The sequence below is a fragment of the Tachypleus tridentatus genome, chromosome 2 (genome assembly GCF_004210375.1).
Source record: "Tachypleus tridentatus isolate NWPU-2018 chromosome 2, ASM421037v1, whole genome shotgun sequence".
NCBI lineage: Eukaryota > Metazoa > Arthropoda > Merostomata > Xiphosura > Limulidae > Tachypleus > Tachypleus tridentatus.
In genome coordinates, this window is record NC_134826.1 from 8,515,024 (window position 1) to 8,538,858 (window position 23,835).

Here is a 23,835-nt window from a genome sequence, read left to right on the forward strand (position 1 = left end):
TTGTCAAAGTGAGTAAGTAGTGCTAGATTTATAAGAATTTAGTGTTCTTATTGTTAAAGTGAGTTAGTATTTATAGGTTTACAAGAATTTAGTGTTCTTTTTGTCAAAGTTAGTTAGTAGTTCTAGGTTTATAAACATTTAGCGTTCTCTTTGTCAAAGTTAGTTATACTAAACTGAAAAATAAAATACATTTTGTATTATTCTGTTGCACCGAAGTGTTTTAAAGTTGGTATATATAGTATGCGTGTATCTAATCTGACCAAGACCACTTCTGTTTCCTGTAAAAGAAACAACAACAACAAAAAAGTCAAGTGAAAACAAAGGAGTCAGTTTTATAGAAATATATATTTTTTATTAAGCAAAGCTGTGTGAAATTGTAAGGCCTGTAAACTGTTAATATTTAAAAAAAAAAGTGACATGGCGATATAATACAAAATTAAACAAGGCTTAATGGCGATATAGCAGTAAATTAAACAATGCTTAATGGCGACATAGTAGTAAATTAAACAAGGCTTAATGGCGATACAGTAGTAAATTAAACAAGGCTTAATGGCGATACAGTAGTAAATTAAACAAGGCGTAATGGCGATATAGTAGTAAATTAAACAAGGTTTAATGGCGATATAGTAGAAAATTAAACAAGGCTTAATGGCGATATAGTAGTAAATTAAACAATGCTTAATGGCGATACAGTAGTAAATTAAACAATGCTTAATGGCGATACAGTAGTAAATTAAACAAGGCTTAATGGCGATACAGTAGTAAATTAAACAAGGCTTAATGGCGATACAGTAGTAAATTAAACAAGGCTTAATGACGATATAGTAGTAAATTAAACAAGGCTTAATCTTTCCAAATTTGGCTCATGTTTTTAATTGCAACTGGAGCTAGTAGCAGGAGATGTCGAGTGTGTCCCAACTGTGTCTTGTTTAACTTGACAGTTTTCATATGACATTGTTACGTATGCTCAACTTGGTTATTTTTGTATATTACAAGTTAACAAAGTTTTTCGTTATATTTAAATATCTGAATAATTTCTATACACGTATTTCTGTTGCTCGTTTCTTTATTCTAAATTTGCTGATTGTTTTTACATTTAAGATTTTCTTCGTCAAATTTCAATATTTTTAGCTTTAAATTAAAATTTTTATCATAACACAGCTCATCATTCCTAATTAGGATGTAAGATAAAGAACGTTTAATTGGACTTGTTTACCATAAATTAAAGTTCAGTTATTTTTATTACGTAAGTTTTAATTTAATCAAAGAAATCTGAAGAAGTTTAATAGATGGCGCTGCCATCTAACAACGGTAGTGTTACTAAACGTAAACTACTTTGTGAACTTGACTGTGACCGAAGAATGTCGAAACGTTGTTCGCTCTTCTATGTAAAATATTTTCTCAACCCAAACGAGCCGTTTTTGCATATATTAACTACGATAGTGTTTCATAATAGGGTCTGCCCATGAATTTCACAAAAGTTCCAACAGAACATGTAAAAATCACCTTAAAAAACAGAATTATTCTTGAACCACCACTTAAGACCTTCTGTCTCGATGGCTGAGGCTGCTATAACACTGATAATAGCAAACATGTTTCAGTGATGACGAGAAAACTCACCTGTAAAGAAAAATACATATGTAAAAATAGCTGTTTGGGCTTGAAAAAATATTTTATGCAGAGGAGCGAACAACGTTTCGACCTTCTTTGGTCATCGGCAGGTTCACAAAGAAAGAAAGAGGTAACTGACCGAAATCCACCGAAAAGTCACCCATACTGGATTATACATTTCTTGGGACTCGGCACATGAAACAAAACAAACTCTCAACATACTAAGAAACCAAATAAACACAGCCATAAAACTATGTTCACCAGATAAAATTAACGATGAATTAGACAAAATAAAATAATACTTCATCAACATCAATAAGTTTCCTCTACAAACCGTAGAAAACATTATACGCACACACCTAGACAGAAAGCAAAATAACCAACAAAGTAAACATATCTCGCGAATCAAAAAATCACATAACCATATAATGCTGCATACCATATATTCCTGACATCAGCAGAAAAATAACCATTTGGAAAAACTAGTAACAAAATATGACATTCCAGTTAATACCAAATTTATTCAAAAACCAGGCACAAAACTGAGGTCTATACTATGTAAAAACTACACTGACAAACACCACACCAACATTAATTATAAAATACAATGTGATAACTGCCACGACTTCTATATTGGAGAAACAAGTAGAAAAATGGAAACCAGATTCAAAGAACATAAAAAGTCACCTTCACACGTTTTCGAACACTGCAAGTCAAATAAACACAACATAACCATAGAAAACATTCAAATACTAAATAAAGAAACAAACATAAACAAACACAAAATTAAAGAAGCCTTACTTATACAACAACTTAAACCCAAAATAAACCAATATAAAGGAACACCTTTTTATTTATATTTTAAATATAATATTATAAATAATAATATAAAAAAATATATAATATAAAAATGTATATTCAACATCTAAGCCCGCCCTTTACATTCCGACACTCATTACACAACCCCTTCCAAACACGTCGTCAGCTTCCGGTCAGTTACCTCTCTCTTTCTTTGTGAACTTGACGATGACCGAAGAAGGTCGAAACGTTGTTCACTCCTCTACGTAAAAAACAAAAACATTCTCAACCCAAACGAGCCGTTTTTACATACATTTCTCTACAAGTGGGTTTTCTCGACATCACTGATTATTAGTTCGCAATACAACTTGTACGTGTTAAACTCGCCCACCAGTGAGTGTTCAATTCCCACAGTAGACAGAGCGCAGAAAAACTTGTGTAGTTTTGATCTAAAAAAATAAATTCTGAATTTCTAATACGAAACTTTCTGTGGAAAACTCCTAAGTATGTACCATTTTTTAACAGCTCTTACAATTTCTATACAATAATATCGTGTATTACTATACTCAATATTTATCAATCCATAAAGCTCGATTTTCTGTTACAAAAGGTGCAAAGTGTCGAAATGTAATAATAATAATATGTAATAACTTATTCAAATAATCTATGTGTATTTAATACTTATGTACTTTTTAAAGTTGAGAACGATTTGATAAACCTGCTAAAAGCTCTTGTACGCAATAGAATTACCGGGCATAATTTATAGGACTTACGATTTACCTGGCTAATAAGGCTCAGCATGGCCAGGTGGGTTAATGCATTCCACTCGTAATCTGAGGGTCGCGGGTTCGAATCCTGGTCGCACCAAACATGCTCGCCCTTTCAGCCTTGGAGGCGTTATAATGTGACTGTCAGTCCCACTATTCGTTGGTAAAAGAGTAGTCCAAGAGTTGGCGGTGGATGGATGGTGATGACTAGTTGCCTTCCCTCTAGTCTTACACTGCTAAATTATGGACGGCTAGCGCAGATAGCCCTCGTATAGCTTTGCGCGAAATTCAAAACAAACAAACCTGACTCATATGTGTTTTCATCCAAAGGAATAATATACAGCATCGCCTCGAGTTATTTTGTTTAACTTTCTTCGATCAGTACTTAGCCTTAGACATCGGAGTTTTCTGTATTAAATCTGATATATATTTCTTATCTTCCCAACGAGACAAAATATTTAACATTTGGTTAGAGTAACATACGCGAAAATATTCGTGCGCTTATATTATGTTATACTTATGAAAAATTATCTTGAAGAAATTAACTTGTATTCATTGACAGCATACTCATATTACTAATATTGGCATTTTCTTACATCTATAATGTTAACATATGAAATTTTATGTATTTTAATTTGTAAAATGAATTAACGTAGTGTTTAAAAAATGTGGAAATATATGTTAAAAGTCAGTTTCAACATTTTAAAAGTAAAGAAGAGGTCGCCACTTTAAGTCCTAATTAGCGAAGTTCAGTTAATTATCACAGTTTCCTTTGTGTTGTTTGAGACTCAAAGGAAATTAGTATGTAGAAATACATACGTACTTTACGTAAATATACGTTTATTTGCGAGTTTTCGGCCATCCTGCTGGAACCTTCATCGGGCTCCAATCTATCTTTTTATTACACATTCGATATATGGATGAAATCGTAAATTATAAAACAATAAAATTGTATTTTACATCATATTCACGATAGTAAAAACTTTAATGTTTTAAATTGCTCTCTTTTGACAACCCTTTCGTAATTCATTAAAAAATGCTTTCGACTTACTGTATAAGATTATTTGACCGTCTCTAATTATTACATTATCTTATATATACAATAAAATATCTCAACGTTAAGTGTATACACCATATATGAGCAGGTTTAAAGCAAATTAAACAAATTGTTTTGTCTCGGCTCTCTCAACGGCAGGAAAATCTGGCCTCTTTGGCTCTACTATTTGATCGACAGGTGGCGTTTTAAAATTGGCGTGAAACAAAACGTGACAAGAACGACGAACAGACATTTTTTTCGATAATTTATTTCGAAATTTAGTCTTTCGTGTTACTTAAGAAAATGGGTATTGAAGTTTGTATTGAATATTGGTAAGTAATATTCAATATTTAGAATTATATACAGTATAATTTAAATTTAGTGTGAAGATTGCTCAGCATCCAATATTTCAGGGGCAGAATTCAGTTGTAAAGTTGTAGATCAAATTAGACCCATTTTCAGTTTTCAACTTAATTATTAAGTTACTACGCTGTAGAGCTATTAAAATACAACTTGTATTATAAGGTTTATCTTTAGACTTTATTCTATGTAATGTAATTACGATTAATAAAATAGTTCGGGGAATTTTTTTTGATGGTGTTTTATGAAGATAAGCTCTACTTTTTCAAACATTCTTTTTTATTTTTGTGAAAACAACCTCACGATAAACAAGTTTGTCGTGATACCAAATGTTTCCAAACTAGTTTTTGGCTTGATGTTTGCCTCGTAAGCCAATAGGTGTACTTCACATTAATGGCGATCCTAAAATTCTCTAGCTATATTTTGTGTTAATGGAAAAATCGTTGTGTTTTTATCTTTGGTTCTTTTTTCTTACAAGCATAACAGTGATAAATACCATATTTTGTTGTACAGATACAACTACGTTATTTTGTTTCTAAAATTTTCCTGTTAATCGTGTTCTAACTATACCAGGAGTAGAAGCTAAGAAAGCAAGATGGAAAATGGATAGACTATGGAGTCGGAATAAAGGTTATTTTAGCCAAGGGCATAAGTGTTGAATTTAAAAGAATGCACAGTAACAACATTTATATATTAATAAAAAATGTAAATTTTTAGAATCAGAAGACGTTAGCTTGAAAGTGGCAAAATCTAATAGGTTTGAACCTTTGGCTGTTTTTTGGTGAGAAATGACATGATTGGGGGGTTTACATAATGGGGGGGACACTGTGTCATTGGTGATAATTATTTGTTGAGAGTAGTGTAAAATGACTTAGAGTACAATTTCCTTGTCAGTTGTTCAAGGCATTATAAAACTTATTGGCAATTACCTGTTGGTAACAAGGTATGACTTTGGGACATAGATTTTAAGAATTGGCAAAGTAGAAAATGTTTCCAAGTTAGGGAGTTTGGGTGGTTAATCTCTGAAATAATTCAGTTGTGACAGATACAACAGGGTTGCAAAAGTTGAAGAATTGGCTTGATAAGAACTTGGATTGTCATGTGCTGTGTACAGAGTTAATCTTCTCGGGCATATTTTGTAGTTCTTCAGTAACAGAGTGGTGTGTTTGCAGATTCACACTGCTAAAAACCGGGTTTTGATACCTGTGGTTATAAAGCACATTGTGTAGCTTTGTGCTTAATCCTAAAACAAAACAAATGTATTTTGTATTGGCTTATATGAATTGTAGCTGTAATTATGAGACAGTTGTCTCAATAGTACTTTTGTTAATGGGTTCTTAACTGGAAAAGAGGTAGACCTTTTATGTCAGTTATACTAATTTTGAGAGGTTTATTTGAACTGTCTTAAAAATACCTAAAATATATGTTATTATTAACTTTAAAGCCATTAGAACATTAGCTGTAAACTGTAGTAAATGTACAATACATACCTCTGACAATACAACATTTGATGGAATAAAACATTGTTATGTATCTTAAAATGTAGTTACTTGTAATCCTACAAGTGGTTCAAATACACAACCACTAGAGATAAGATAAAGTTAATAAATGACAAATATTTTTTCTGTTCACAAAATTACTTTTTAGTGTGACGTTACCAGTAAAAATAAAGGTGTCATGTGATGTTAAAATTTGTTTATTTATGTTGTGTTTTCCAGACCTGGAAATGATAAAAGCGGAGGAAAAAGTTGTTTGGTTAGTTTGTGGAATTTTTAATGTATGTTGATATTTTAAAGAGTTCTTGAGTGTAATATGAGAATGTTCTGCATTTTAGAAAGTTGTACTTAGATTGTAAATTAAAGATATTTTTTGTTAACAGTCAAGACGGATGAGGATATTACCCGCGCTTCAAGAACATACAGGATATGATTATCTCGGCTGTTCCAGAAGTGCGGGTGGTTGGAGCTAATGGTAGAAGATGTAAGGAGAAATGCTGTTTTTATTTTTTATGTATTCTAAGATGTGTATAATATTTCACTTCAGATCACTTGAACAATATATCGGTAAATGTTTTCACATTGTGTTGCCACCTGTTTTGTTTAAATTATTTTTAATGTAGAAATAAGTGCAGTAATATACCACAGGTAGGGCCAGATTATTTATCAGGCACAGTGCCTAGTGCCTACAAATTTTAAACCAGAATATATATAAGTTATATACCTATTATTTATCTAAATTTTGGTTTAAGTTGTACAACTAGGAGAGCCTATGAACAGAAGGTACCTAGGCCCTTTGGTCATTTTAATCTGACACTGTACTCAGGTACTGGCTGAGGCTAAAAAAGAACATTAAGTATAATACTTGGGACTTACTGAATGGATTATTATGAGTTTTTTTTACCAAACTTATAAAGCCACATAAAAGGGTAAATAGATTATGGTGGTCCAAGTTAATGAATCTGTCCTTCTAGTTATTTAAGTAAACTCATAAAAAATTTGTAGAGAGTGAAATGTAACATAGAAGGTATTAAATAGGTAACACTATTTTTAAACCTAAATTTTGTAACTATATAAATATATATTGTTACCTTTATACTATGTACATTGTATAGTTGGATTACATAAAAAGTATTTATGAACCTAAAGCTGATTGAGAAGTCTATACTGTAGATTCAATACTTGTAATATCAGGGCATTTCATTTTCTCAGTTGTATTAGGGACTGGCGGTAAAACTGTGTAAGGTTGCATAGCAACAACTGGTAATATCTGATGAATATACAGCATGTTGTGCTCTTAACTCCTGTCAGAAATCACTGATTAATGTCTTTAGATGACGTTTATAAAATACATCAAAAGTTTTTAGTAATTTGGATGTTAACACTTACTAAATGAAGAACAGTTTTCTCCTGAAGTTCATCTCTCTATATTTGTGATTCTAGCTGCATTCGAAATTACAGTCAATGGTATTCTGATATTTTCTAAGTTAGAGAGAGGTTCTTTTCCAGATCCTCAATCGGTAAGTTTTTTGTTTTTTCTAAATCTAAATACAAGTTATAATGAATGTTTTGGCATTCTGTTTTTTTGTCTTAATTTATTAGGGTTTATGTAATCAAACTGTTAGTCTCTTGGATAATAAACCATATAAGAAAACTTCTGTAACGGTGTTCACTTACTAAAATACATGAGTAAAGAAAATTAGATCACCTGTAAATAAAGCATATTTTAGTATGTTAACATAATATCACGTTCTTCTTAATATCAGTTTTTAATTGGGCAACTACAGTTCTGAACTTTATAAGAATGATATATTTTGGGCAACACTTGGGTATATAATTAAGTGTTCTAAGTCAAATTAAAGTAACATTTCTCATCAAAATCGAGCTAACAGTAAAGATAAGAACTGAAATTGTTTTAAAGTAAAGTATCGAACAATGAAAACAGTTGAGTACAAGAAAGTGGTTTGAAATACTTTAGGACACAGATTTACATGTAGAATAATTAATACGCTGAATTTGAAAACACAAAAAGGTGGATTTTTGCAATTGCTTCTTGTATATTTCTCTAAACAAACACTCTAACTCTAAGCAGTGTTGTTGTTTTTTAGTATCTACTGGTTATTCAGAATTATGGAAGTCATTAATGTCTTTATAAGTAGAATTAGGTTATTAGTGTTAATATCTGATTAGCTCGTTTTACCAAACGTAAAGATAGAAAGGTTAGCAACATAAATATATCAAAAATGAACAAACCTGATAGTCATTATAAAAATAGAAATTTCTTGTTATTAAACAGTAACTGTAACAGAACATATGTAGTTAGAGGTTTAAAGACATGTTTTGTCCAATTAAGTTTTAATGAACATAATGCAGTGATTGTAAATAACCCTTAAATAAGGCCCAGCATGGCCAGGTTGGGTTAATGCGTTCGACTTGTAATCTGAGGGTCACAGGTTTGAATTCCCATCACACCAAACATGTTTGCCCTTTCAGCTGTGGAGGCATTATAATGTGACGGTCAACCCCACTATTTGTTGGTAAAAGAGTAGCCCAAGAGTTGGTGGTGATGACTAGCTGTCTTCCCTATAGTCTTACACTGCAAAATTAGGGTCAGCTAGCGCAGATAGCCCTCGTGTAGCTTTGCATAAAATTCAAACCAAACAATCCCAGTCATAATGCAAACAGTCAGTACAGTTCATTAGATTGTGTACTATATTTGATTTTACTGTTTTGTAAATAATTAGTTCTCATCAGTGTTGCACAAGGTTTAGCCTATTTATTTTAATTTTTGAACAGTAACTCTAAGCTTCTTGAATATTTTTGTATATTTCACCTCTTTTTATAATGTATTTTTTATTTTATGATATTTCCTGCAACTAGGGAAACTTGTTAGGGACAATTATCCAAAAATATTTATAAAATATTAACATATGTTACAATTATCGTTTAGATTAAAATCTACCATTAGAATTCTGTTCTGTGGTGGTTCTTCATACACTCTGTTTTAACTCTCCATCGTGGTGAAACATAATAATAAATCACTACTGACTGGTGATTTTTCTTAATTTAAAAAGATATGAAATCACATTATTTAAAAAAGATTTAAGCTCACAGCACAGATAATTGAACTTCAATCATTATGAGTAAATATAGTTGTTTAGTTTCGTACAGCATGGTGGTATATGTATTTCTATCTGTAATACAGGTGGTGGAACAAGTTGTTGCTGCAAGCAAAAATGAACAAGTTACCACTGTTGAGAAGACTGAGAAAACTTGTACTATTCTTTAGAAACTTAACATTTCCTTAGCTACTGGGATTTTTACAAAAGGTTGTGGTTATTTATATATAACAATAATAGATACTTATTTAAAATGGCTTAAATACTTTGTTGTCACTTAATACATTAATGTTTGTTTAATAAATGTAAAAAATGATTTGCATGTAATCTCATACTTAAGGAAGCCTTCCAACAGAATCGTCAAAGGTGTCGAAAAACTTAACATTTGACAGACTGATAGTTTACTTACTATTAAATACTCGATTTAATGCTACTATAAAGTCAAAGCTGGACGACAATCTTTGCACACTGTATACAAGTAATTTTGATAATGTTATTAGTGGTTGTAGCCTACAAGATAAATTATTTTTTATTTACATGTAGTGACCGTAGTCCTGTGTAAGGATTACAGACATAATTATGGTGGCAATAATCCACGTTGTATATGTCATAAGCTCTTGAATCTTTTAAATATGTTATTGGATTGAGTAATTTTGGATTTATTACTGGTCCAAAATAAATTAAGTGCCTTTCATACATGATTGCAAACATCAGTTTTTTAAATACAAATTTAAGTATTACAACTTTTATCTGTATTATAATCTTTCTATAAACTTTTATCACATCTGGTTTGTTTGACCCAACCAATATTTCAGTTTTGGAGAAAGGAGAATGTAGTTTGTATACAAGCTAATTATCTGTGTATGTTGTTTTTTAAATCCAGGTAAAAGACATGTAGGTATGAATTTAGTGATTTAAAAAAAAGGTTGAAAAATAGAACTATTTGTTTGTCACATAATTATTTGTGCTTTTAAGGGGACCATACCCCCAAGAAACAAACTAATCGTAACGTATATCTTGCTGCATGATGCTGTATTTTTATGATCACTGAATTAGTTTCATGTAAGAAATATTCAAAGTCTGTATAATTATGTAAATATTGCCAAATGAACAAGTAACTTGAGATAAACTATAAATGGTATTATTAGTATGTTTATATTGGGAATTTGCCATAGCCTATTCCTATAAATGGTATTATTAGTATGTTTATATTGATAAACTATTCTATAAATGGTATTATTAGTATGTTTATATTGATAAACTATAAATGGTATTATTAGTATGTTTATATTGATAAACTATAAATGGTATTATTAGTATGTTTATATTGATAAACTATAAATGGTATTATTAGTATGTTTATATTGATAAACTATTATTAGATAATTTTTTTGAATACTGTAATTAATAATATATATTATTGATGTGGATATACTGCTGGTATAAGATGTTTTATAATTTGAGTAAAGAATATATTTTTTTTTTTTGTAATTTGTAGGTTAATCCAGTTGGCAAAATAACTGTCTTGACTACAAAAGGCAAGGAATAGTAGAAACATAGCTTAACATAATCAAAGCAACCAGGTGTTTGTATAAATGCACATTAGTTATATCTGTCAATTTTCGAGATGTAAGGTTAGCTTCAACCAACATTGCACCTGTTAGCCTCCAGTAACAGGTGCGGAAGCAAGTTTAAAACAATTACGTGAAAAATATTTTTTTAACGTTTTCCATGCCAGTCTGTATTTATAATTAACTCCTTGTTCATTTCTGTAATCATTCATTAGCTTACAGATGAAAAAAATCAACCCGAAACTTAGCAGGGGGGTTTGATATGATGAGTACTGACCAATTAAATGTTTGTACTTAAGCTAGTGATATGTAATCTTTGAAGTTTTGTTTCTATTGCTATTAAACTCTAATAAAAATATATTTGATATTTTGGCCTCGGTTGACTTATTCAGTTTTCTAGGTTACATCAACTGTACTATTGTTTGTTCCTTTACACACATTATAAAGTTGACAAGCATTTAAAACAACGTATCAAGTATGCAGTTTTGTTTTTACGTGTTTCGTATTCACTCTAATAAATATCTTTTAGGCATTCAAATGGTGTTTCGTAATTGTGTTATTTGCTACTAGTATGCTTTATAAAGATAAGATGCTGTGTAAGCTAGTAGTTAGAAATCAAGATTGGAAGGTCCAAGGTTCAGGATAATTTTAGAGGCATTATAACTGACACTCAACCCTTATACTGACTTATGAGTAGCTTTGTGGATGGGTGATGCAGATTAACATTAATAAATTATGGGTGGTTATTACTCGAATCTCTATGTCTATAAAACACAAAAAGTTAAATGCATCAGATTACAAAGTCAGCAGTTAGTTTGAAATTATTAACTGTTACAAAGACAGTTTATTAGGAGTTCATATGTTTTTGCACACAAAGATAAAATGGTATTAATAATACTGAAACTATAATGGCTAAACAAAGATTGGTAACATATTATGTAATGTCTTTGAACGAGCAAAGTTCTAAGAAAGCGTAGTGGTGTAAAACTAATATTCATCATTCGCTGGTTCAGTTTGAAAACAAGAAAGCGTAGTGGTGTAAAACTAATATTCATCATTCGCTGGTTCAGTTTGAAAACAAGAAAGCGTAGTGGTGTAAAACTAATATTCATCATTCGCTGGTTCAGTTTGAAAACAAGAAAGCGTAGTGGTGTAAAACTAATATTCATCATTCGCTGGTTCAGTTTGAAAACAAGAAAGCGTAGTGATGTAAAACTAATATTCATCATTCGCTGGTTCAGTTTGAAAACAAGAAAGCGTAGTGGTGTAAAACTAATATTCATCATTCGCTGGTTCAGTTTGAAAACAAGAAAGCGTAGTGGTGTAAAACTAATATTCATCATTCGCTGGTTCAGTTTGAAAACAAGAAAGTGTAGTGGTGTAAAACTAATATTCATCATTCGCTGGTTCAGTTTGAAAACAAGAAAGTGTAGTGGTGTAAAACTAATATTCATCATTCGCTGGTTCAGTTTGAAAACAAGAAAGCGTAGTGGTGTAAAACTAATATTCATCATTCGCTGGTTCAGTTTGAAAACAAAAAAACATTTTTAATCAAGATTAAAACCTCTGAAGAAACAGGAATATAAAAATATATTCTTTTTCAGTTCTATTTTTAATAACATTATTTTACTTTTTTAACTAATTATAGTGCCCCTAGTGTTCAGTATAACTGTTCTTTCAACTATATGTTTAATTTTAGTGTTGTATAAAGTAGGTAAGATCAATTATAAAAAACGTTTAACTTCTGTATAACAAGACAGTGATAAGTGGAAACCGTGGTTTATAGTCAAAGAACAGTGTTTATAACAATTACACACTAATATATCAACCTAATCACAATGCTAGTCAGTTCACATTCTGCTTAACATCTCTGATATTCTGTAATACTGACTACATGCAAAGAATAAAACCTTGTATGTCAGCAACAATTAATCACCCAGTCACAAGTGCCAACAAACATTTATTTCTCTCTAAATATGTTGATTTTGTGTACACAGATCAGTACAGTAATGTTTACTGTGTAATGACAAAACAACATACATATGTAGCCAATAATTGGAAGATCCAAAATAAACTTTTATTATTTGTGTCTCACCAAATGTTGTAAATATTAAATACGATGTTGTTAAATTACTCCATTCAATTACTGCAAAAATAATTTGGCCTGAGAAGTATTTGTTGAAAAATTTAAAATAACATACAAATTCAATACATTACAAGTTTATATCAAATTAATTTACCTTATTATTGTATTGACTCTAAAATACAGATGAAATCAATAATACCTTTATTTTACAGTTTCAAGACATAAAACATGTTTTTATGACAAAAACGCTTCATTATCACAGTACTACTTCCTATGTCAGTTTCAAGAACTGTGATACCTATAAACCATATAACAAAATGTTTAATAACACGAGACCCTGGAAAAGCAACCTATATCTCAGGGTTACATTATAACAATTTTGGCCTTAAACCGTACGCCATGGGTAAAGAAACAAAACCAGATTTCTAGACAAGTCTTGATCTAGGAAAAGTATAGATGTTTTCTAAACCAGACAAAGGAACCAATACAGTGATTACAAATATAATTCTCTTTAACTCATTATTTGTAATTGGCCAAGTGTGTTAAAACATAAAAAAACTTCATGTTCCTAATGGACATGGCTCCAAAATTGTAAAAATCTAATAATATAAATAGTCGTTACAGTTTGAAATGTGTAAAATAATAAATCCATAAACCAACATGCCATTATTATTTAATGTTAAAATAATAAACTGAACGGATTCCATCTTTGACATTACCAAGTAATGGTTCTGTTGTTTATAAGAAACGCAGCTCTGTTCTGTACCTTTCCCATAACGAGTCTATATTTCTACATAAAAAATATGAAGTAATATACTATATACATATAAGCTTTTCTCATAAAAACTATCATTAAGTTTCAATCCATTGAACACTTCTGTTCCCATACTGATTGAAGTAATGACTTAAAACAGTAATTTGTTCATGTACATAAATATCTACCAAACTGAATTTCATAACAACATACTTTTAAAGTTAATAGCCACAAACTATGTATTAATATTATGAGAAGCTATTTCAATTATAGGTTTCATATTGACAAAACATGTTAGCATGTGTTGAGGTGGGTCATAACCGAGGGTTATAAACAAACCTTCAAAAGAAATATTTTCTGTAACGTCTTAAAAGCCTACACATATACAATGATTATAAAATAGCACTGAGGATTTAGTTAAAATTACCACAAGAACTTCAGTATATATCTAGCTTTTTTTACTATTCTTGTTGATATGTTTTTAAGCCTACAGCTTTAACTAAATTTAATATATACAAATATAAGTTTTACTTGTTAAGTGCTTTCCAATGTTTAGAACATGTTCATCATTAGGTGTAAGTCTGGCTACTTTAGTGATATGAACCTTTTGTTGCCATTGTATAGTGATTATATTTGAAGCTCAGACTAAGTATGCTGTGGTGAGATCTTGTGTGTAATGTGCTATGGTTAAATAATAAAACAAATATTAATAGTACATGAGTAAAGATGGTCATTCATAGCTTCAGCTTCCACAGTTATAATGAGTTAAATGAACCAATAAAACCCACAGTGGTCAATAAAGTTCTCTGTGATAAATTATGATACTTATGTTTAAAACTGTTATTAGATGCATCTAGACACTTGTCAAAATAAAAAATCAGAAGAAACAGACAAAAGTTTATGAAGGTTGTAGAAACCACAAAACAAAGTAAGATAATAAGGAAACGGACATACGTAAGTAGACATTTGGTATGTATCTTAAACTGTAACATAATATATACAATAATCATTGTAAGATAATAAGGAAACGGACATACGTAAGTAGACATTTGGTATGTATCTTAAATTGTAACATAATATATACAATAATCATTGTATAATTAGACAGGAACTTCAGAATTTTTAAGATTAATGATACTATAGTTTGTGTACGTAAAACGTGGCTACTGTTTTATGATACCCCAAGGTACGGCTGACCAGTGTACTCTGGTGGGAGTTATAAGGGGGTAAGAAATAATCATTATAATTGTGTTAATTAGCTGTAATTAGTAGAGAACTTGTAAAGATACTAATATTTCTGTGTGCACTGTCTCACTAGTTTCTTTTCTTCATAACCCTATTATACCTTTTGTACATTAGGGATTTTGTATTGATAACATCAATATGCCACATAACTGAGTTTACATTCCATACAGAGTTAAAAAACATAATAGATTTGAAGTTCAAGTAGAAAAATGTTTTTTTTCTCTGTCAATAAAATGTAACGTAATGTAAATGTGTATCAGCTTAAAGAATGCGACTTGTGAGTAACATCACGTTAACGTTAACAATACTCGTCTGTTACGTGTCTGTTTTGGAATCCTATGAAGGGTGTGTCTTTAGCTACTGGTATACAAACACGTGCAAGAAGTTGTCATGAGATAAAACTAACAGAGTTTATGGTACAGTAAAGCCTGGGTATTTCATACACAGAATTTCTTAACAATCCTTAATATCTGTTTTACAATGAAGTCAACAGTGAGACCATGATTATAACAAGGTTATTATTAAACCAGTTTTCTGTGTTTTATATACCAATACAATTGACAATAGTGAGGGGTTGTGATACACAAAACTGAAAATATTGAATGTTTACTGGGTAAAGTGATAAAAATTTATGTAAGTTACAGTATTTCCTGTTTTTAAGATAAAAGTTTCAATAAAATGTCTACAAATTGAGAAATGTAATATTAAAAACAATTTATTTGGAAAAATAAAATGAGACATTAGTCAATAATTTTGATTTATAAAAGAAATGTCGTAACTTCAGAGATGATCCTATAACTGGGTATCAAACCAGAAGGTAGCAAAGTTCATGAATCTACAGGGAACAGTAACAGAATGTTGAAAGTAAAGATTAAAACACTTATACAGTAACACAAGCTGTTACACTCATTACAGTCTGTCTCATAGCAATTCAAGAAGCCTTGGTTAGATTGTTGGTTTCAAAATAGTGTAAATTACATCAAAATAATGAAAAAACAAAAGGTAAAAGAAATACAGTTACATTTTAGGTTAGTAAACCCTAAAAGGTGGCATTATATTACAGTTTCAAATACGAAATATTCCACAAGTAGTGTATTTAAATACAACTTAATGTTTTTACTTAGTGCTCGTATCTTGCCGAACATGTGTTAAAACTCAGAGTAGCACAACTGCGAAGTGACCATTCATCTCTTCCTTTATCAACAGATGATCCTGTAGAATCACAGTTTCAAAATATTATCAAAAGGGTTAAAGTTCCAGGTAGATAAAGATGGCATGGCAAACTGTTTTCATCTTATTTTAACTGGTTTAGTAAACCCTGAGAAGGATACGCCTGATTTAATTTCAACTTAGCGAAGTTTATGTAACTGTAAGACTCTTCCTCAGTATCTTAAATATCTATATTTTAAAATGATAGTTCTGTGGGGGGGAGAAACAAGTAAAGTAATGATAGTTCTGTGGGGGGGAGAAACAAGTAAAGTAATGATAGTTCTGTGGGGGAGAAACAAGTAAAGTAACGCCATCTAGGATACAAAATTGTACATTTTCTACCCACTGAAGAATACTTCCCCCAATGTATTTTATTCTGAATAAACAGTGTTTGCTCAATTCTATTTTACGATTCTTTGCCAAAACTTTATGAGAGTAAAAGTAAGAGCAGTTGAATGAACTCTTACAAAAAAAATGCAGAATAAAAAACTTCCAAAATAATATCACTTTCTCTATTAACTGTTTCAGAGAAAAATGTTTAAAATTTATATACAAGTAACTTTGTGATTTGAAAAGTAAAATTTCAAGGGTATAATATAATATTTGGTTTGTAGTGTCAAACAGGATTTTAAAATCGGTATTACATATCTAAAGAATGATTTCTTAGGTTAAAATAAACATAAAACCTACAAAAGCTACCTATATATATATATGTATATATATACACACACACACGGTGTAATTCAGAAGTGACTCTTGCTTCTTCAATATCTTATATGATGAAAGACTTATCACAAAGATATGGTCCAAGGTTGTTACAAAAGCAGTTTTGTCTTGTTGCTATGGCCAGATAATTAATCTTCACTACACACTTACTGATGAACATTTTTACTACAAAGTTAAAAAGTATATTCAACTATAAATTTTATTATTATATATTTTTCTTCTTGTATGAAAGAAGATGTAATTTAAACAGTGTCAAATAATTTTAAGGCCATCCTAAATCTATATATATATATATTTAAAGATATATGAAAAAAACACCCAAAAAACAATTTTTAGCAGTATTTCAATAGAAAGCAAACTTATAGTAGAAATTCTTTTTTTTTTTTTTCACCTACTAAAACAACAAAACAAAGAACAGTGGTTCCAGAACAGTGTGATGGATGTTCCTCAATGTATGGTGGGACTCCACTGAAGGATGGGTTAATCGGGCGGAAGAAAACTAGCTAAGTGGTACTTGTTGCAGATGTGTGGCCGTACGTCTTGATTCTGCAAGTTGTTAGACATTAAAGATTAGTAACAGTTGATGGTAGATTTATTCAACATTAAGTTGATATAACTGCTTTCTACTTCACGAAAGTACTGAGGTTACTATTAGGATGCTATTTACATTCAAACAAATGGTAACAATGTAATACATGAGCTTTAAATCTTCAAACATTAATAATACTTCAGTTGGTGGCCCTTGTTACAGACTATAATTTTACAATACATTAAAGTAACAATGTAATAAATGAGTTTTAAATCTTCAAACATTGATAATACTTCACTTGGTGGCCCTTGTTACAGACTATAATTTTACAATACATTGAAGTAACAATGTAATAAATGAGTTTTAAATCTTCAAACATTGATAATACTTCACTTGGTGGCCCTTGTTACAGACTATAATTTTACAATACATTGAAGTAAAAATGTAATAAATGAGTTTTAAATCTTCAAACATTGATAATACTTCACTTGGTGGCCCTTGTTACAGACTATAATTTTACAATACATTGAAGTATAACTACTTGTCCTGTACTAACTGTGAATAGCTCACTACTTGTCCTGTACTAACTGTGAATATCACACTACTTGTTCTGTACTAACTGTGAATAGCTCACTACTTGTTCTGTCACATTAATCTGTAAATAGCTCACTACTTGTTCTGTACTAACTGTGAATAGCTCACTACTTGTTCTGTACTAACTGTGAATAGCTCACTACTTGTTCTGTACTAACTGTGAATAGCTCACTACTTGTCCTGTACTAACTGTGAATAGCTCACTACTTGTCCTGTACTAACTGTGAATAGCTCACTACTTGTTCTGTACTAACTGTGAATAGCTCACTACTTGTCCTGTACTAACTGTGAATATCACACTACTTGTTCTGTACTAACTGTGAATAGCTCACTACTTGTTCTGTCACATTAATCTGTAAATAGCTCACTACTTGTTCTGTCACATTAATCTGTAAATAGCTCACTACTTGTCCTGTACTAACTGTGAATAGCTCACTACTTGTTCTGTACTAACTGTGAATAGCTCACTACTTGTCCTGTACTAACTGTGAATAGCTCACTACTTGTTTTGTACTAACTGTGAATAGCTCACTACTTGTTCTGTACTAACTGTGAATAGCTCACTACTTGTTCTGTACTAACTGTGAATAGCTCACTACTTGTTCTGTACTAACTGTGAATAGCTCACTACTTGTTCTGTACTAACTGTGAATAGCTCACTACTTGTTCTGTACTAACTGTGAATATCACACTACTTGTTCTGTACTAACTGTGAATAGCTCACTACTTGTTCTGTACTAACTGTGAATAGCTCACTACTTGTTCTGTACTAACTGTGAATAGCTTACTACTTGTTCTGTACTAACTGTGAATAGCTTACTACTTGTTCTGTACTAACTGTGAATAGCTCACTACTTGTTCTGTACTAACTGTGAATAGCTCACTACTTGTTCTGTACTAACTGTGAATAGCTCACTACTTGTTCTGTACTAACTGTGAATAGCTCACTACTTGTTCTGTACTAACTGTGAATAGCTTACTACTTGTTCTGTACTAACTGTGAATAGCTTACTACTTGTTCTGTACTAACTGTGAATAGCTTACTACTTGTCCTGTACTAACTGTGAATAGCTCACTACTTGTTCTGTACTAACTGTGAATAGCTCACTACTTGTCCTGTACTAACTGTGAATAGCTCACTACTTGTTCTGTACTAACTGTGAATAGCTCACTACTTGTTCTGTCACATTAATCTGTAAATAGCTTACTACTTGTTCTGTACTAACTGTGAATAGCTCACTACTTGTTCTGTACTAACTGTGAATAGCTCACTACTTGACCTGTACTAACTGTGAATAGCTCACTACTTGTTCTGTCACATTAATCTGTAAATAGCTTACTACTTGTTCTGTCACATTAATCTGTAAATAGCTTACTACTTGTTCTGTCACATTAATCTGTGAATAGCTTACAACTTGTCCTGTACTAACTGTGAATAGCTCACTACTTGTTCTGTACTAACTGTGAATAGCTCACTACTTGTTCTGTACTAACTGTGAATAGCTCACTACTTGTTCTGTACTAACTGTGAATAGCTCACTACTTGTTCTGTACTAACTGTGAATAGCTTACTACTTGTCCTGTACTAACTGTGAATAGCTCACTACTTGTCCTGTACTAACTGTGAATAGCTCACTACTTGTTCTGTACTAACTGTGAATAGCTCACTACTTGTTCTGTCACATTAATCTGTAAATAGCTTACTACTTGTTCTGTACTAACTGTGAATAGCTCACTACTTGTTCTGTACTAACTGTGAATAGCTCACTACTTGTCCTGTACTAACTGTGAATAGCTCACTACTTGTTCTGTACTAACTGTGAATAGCTCACTACTTGTTCTGTCACATTAATCTGTAAATAGCTTACTACTTGTTCTGTCACATTAATCTGTGAATAGCTTACTACTTGTTCTGTACTAACTGTGAATAGCTCACTACTTGTTCTGTCACATTAATCTGTAAATAGCTTACTACTTGTTCTGTACTAACTGTGAATAGCTCACTACTTGTTCTGTACTAACTGTGAATAGCTCACTACTTGTTCTGTACTAACTGTGAATAGCTCACTACTTGTTCTGTACTAACTGTGAATAGCTCACTACTTGTCCTGTACTAACTGTGAATATCACACTACTTGTTCTGTACTAACTGTGAATAGCTCACTACTTGTTCTGTCACATTAATCTGTAAATAGCTTACTACTTGTTCTGTACTAACTGTGAATAGCTCACTACTTGTCCTGTACTAACTGTGAATAGCTCACTACTTGTTCTGTACTAACTGTGAATAGCTCACTACTTGTTCTGTACTAACTGTGAATAGCTCACTACTTGTCCTGTACTAACTGTGAATAGCTCACTACTTGTTTTGTACTAACTGTGAATAGCTCACTACTTGTTCTGTACTAACTGTGAATAGCTCACTACTTGTTCTGTACTAACTGTGAATAGCTCACTACTTGTTCTGTACTAACTGTGAATAGCTCACTACTTGTTCTGTACTAACTGTGAATAGCTCACTACTTGTTCTGTACTAACTGTGAATATCACACTACTTGTTCTGTACTAACTGTGAATAGCTCACTACTTGTTCTGTACTAACTGTGAATAGCTCACTACTTGTTCTGTACTAACTGTGAATAGCTCACTACTTGTTCTGTACTAACTGTGAATAGCTTACTACTTGTTCTGTACTAACTGTGAATAGCTTACTACTTGTTCTCTACTAACTGTGAATAGCTCACTACTTGTTCTGTACTAACTGTGAATAGCTCACTACTTGTTCTGTACTAACTGTGAATAGCTCACTACTTGTTCTGTACTAACTGTGAATAGCTCACTACTTGTTCTGTACTAACTGTGAATAGCTTACTACTTGTTCTGTACTAACTGTGAATAGCTTACTACTTGTTCTGTACTAACTGTGAATAGCTTACTACTTGTCCTGTACTAACTGTGAATATCACACTACTTGTTCTGTACTAACTGTGAATAGCTCACTACTTGTCCTGTACTAACTGTGAATAGCTCACTACTTGTCCTGTACTAACTGTGAATAGCTCACTACTTGTTCTGTACTAACTGTGAATAGCTCACTACTTGTTCTGTCACATTAATCTGTAAATAGCTTACTACTTGTTCTGTACTAACTGTGAATAGCTCACTACTTGTTCTGTACTAACTGTGAATAGCTCACTACTTGTCCTGTACTAACTGTGAATAGCTCACTACTTGTTCTGTCACATTAATCTGTAAATAGCTTACTACTTGTTCTGTCACATTAATCTGTAAATAGCTTACTACTTGTTCTGTCACATTAATCTGTGAATAGCTTACAACTTGTTCTGTACTAACTGTGAATAGCTCACTACTTGTTCTGTACTAACTGTGAACAGCTCACTACTTGTTCTGTACTAACTGTGAATAGCTCACTACTTGTTCTGTCACATTAATATGTAAATAGCTTACTACTTGTTCTGTACTAACTGTGAATAGCTCACTACTTGTTCTGTCACATTAATCTGTGAATATCACACTACTTGTTCTGTACTAACTGTGAATAGCTCACTACTTGTTCTGTACTAACTGTGAATATCACACTACTTGTTCTGTACTAACTGTGAATAGCTCACTACTTGTTCTGTACTAACTGTGAATAGCTCACTACTTGTTCTGTACTAACTGTAAATAGCTCACTACTTGTTCTGTACTAACTGTGAATAGCTCACTACTTGTCCTGTACTAACTGTGAATAGCTCACTACTTGTCCTGTACTAACTGTGAATAGCTCACTACTTGTTCTGTACTAACTGTGAATAGCTCACTACTTGTTCTGTACTAACTGTGAATAGCTCACTACTTGTTCTGTACTAACTGTGAATAGCTCACTACTTGTTCTGTACTAACTGTGAATAGCTTACTACTTGTCCTGTACTAACTGTGAATAGCTCACTACTTGTCCTGTACTAACTGTGAATAGCTCACTACTTGTTCTGTACTAACTGTGAATAGCTCACTACTTGTTTTGTCACATTAATCTGTAAATAGCTTACTACTTGTTCTGTACTAACTGTGAATAGCTCACTACTTGTTCTGTACTAACTGTGAATAGCTCACTACTTGTCCTGTACTAACTGTGAATAGCTCACTACTTGTTCTGTACTAACTGTGAATAGCTCACTACTTGTTCTGTCACATTAATCTGTAAATAGCTTACTACTTGTTCTGTCACATTAATCTGTGAATAGCTTACTACTTGTTCTGTACTAACTGTGAATAGCTCACTACTTGTTCTGTCACATTAATCTGTAAATAGCTTACTACTTGTTCTGTACTAACTGTGAATAGCTCACTACTTGTTCTGTACTAACTGTGAATAGCTCACTACTTGTTCTGTACTAACTGTGAATAGCTCACTACTTGTTCTGTACTAACTGTGAATAGCCCACTACTTGTTCTGTACTAACTGTGAATAGCTTACTACTTGTTCTGTACTAACTGTGAATAGCTCACTACTTGTTCTGTACTAACTGTGAATAGCTCACTACTTGTTCTGTACTAACTGTGAATAGCTCACTACTTGTTCTGTACTAACTGTGAATAGCTTACTACTTGTCCTGTACTAACTGTGGATAGCTCACTACTTGTTCTGTACTAACTGTGAATAGCTCACTACTTGTCCTGTACTAACTGTGAATAGCTCACTACTTGTTCTGTACTAACTGTGAATAGCTCACTACTTGTTCTGTACTAACTGTGAATAGCTCACTACTTGTTCTGTACTAACTGTGAATATCACACTACTTGTTCTGTACTAACTGTGAATAGCTCACTACTTGTTCTGTACTAACTGTGAATAGCTCACTACTTGTTCTGTACTAACTGTGAATAGCTCACTACTTGTTCTGTACTAACTGTGAATAGCTTACTACTTGTTCTGTACTAACTGTGAATAGCTTACTACTTGTTCTCTACTAACTGTGAATAGCTCACTACTTGTTCTGTACTAACTGTGAATAGCTCACTACTTGTTCTGTACTAACTGTGAATAGCTCACTACTTGTTCTGTACTAACTGTGAATAGCTCACTACTTGTTCTGTACTAACTGTGAATAGCTTACTACTTGTTCTGTACTAACTGTGAATAGCTTACTACTTGTTCTGTACTAACTGTGAATAGCTCACTACTTGTTCTGTACTAACTGTGAATAGCTTACTACTTGTTCTGTACTAACTGTGAATAGCTCACTACTTGTTCTGTACTAACTGTGAATAGCTCACTACTTGTTCTGTACTAACTGTGAATAGCTCACTACTTGTTCTGTACTAACTGTGAATAGCTCACTACTTGTTCTGTCACATTAATCTGTAAATAGCTCACTACTTGTTCTGTCACATTAATCTGTAAATAGCTCACTACTTGTCCTGTACTAACTGTGAATAGCTCACTACTTGTTCTGTACTAACTGTGAATAGCTCACTACTTGTCCTGTACTAACTGTGAATAGCTCACTACTTGTTTTGTACTAACTGTGAATAGCTCACTACTTGTTCTGTACTAACTGTGAATAGCTCACTACTTGTTATGTACTAACTGTGAATAGCTCACTACTTGTTCTGTACTAACTGTGAATAGCTCACTACTTGTTCTGTACTAACTGTGAATAGCTCACTACTTGTTCTGTACTAACTGTGAATATCACACTACTTGTTCTGTACTAACTGTGAATAGCTCACTACTTGTTCTGTACTAACTGTGAATAGCTCACTACTTGTTCTGTACTAACTGTGAATAGCTTACTACTTGTTCTGTACTAACTGTGAATAGCTTACTACTTGTTCTGTACTAACTGTGAATAGCTCACTACTTGTTCTGTACTAACTGTGAATAGCTCACTACTTGTTCTGTACTAACTGTGAATAGCTCACTACTTG

The 23,835-nt window shown here is 32.0% G+C and overlaps 1 protein-coding gene and 1 long non-coding RNA gene across 2 annotated transcripts; one reads left to right on the top strand and one right to left on the bottom strand.

Annotated features, from left to right (window-relative positions):
• The first annotated feature begins 4,397 nt into the window (after positions 1–4,397).
• On the top strand, positions 4,398–11,125 carry LOC143237726 (migration and invasion enhancer 1-like). The gene is made up of 5 exons (XM_076477262.1): positions 4,398–4,544; positions 6,452–6,552; positions 7,512–7,588; positions 9,274–9,397; positions 10,686–11,125. Exons 2-4 carry the CDS (start codon positions 6,498–6,500, stop codon positions 9,355–9,357), a joined length of 216 nt encoding a protein of 71 aa, XP_076333377.1. The 5' UTR covers positions 4,398–4,544; positions 6,452–6,497; the 3' UTR covers positions 9,358–9,397; positions 10,686–11,125.
• A 1,580-nt stretch (positions 11,126–12,705) lies between these two features.
• LOC143237732 (uncharacterized) lies at positions 12,706–18,012 on the bottom strand. Its single transcript, XR_013020218.1, has 2 exons — positions 17,174–18,012; positions 12,706–15,678 (listed from the first exon to the last, which is right to left on the bottom strand). It is a non-coding gene; the product is annotated as an uncharacterized LOC143237732 (long non-coding RNA).
• Between the last annotated feature and the right edge of the window lie 5,823 nt (positions 18,013–23,835).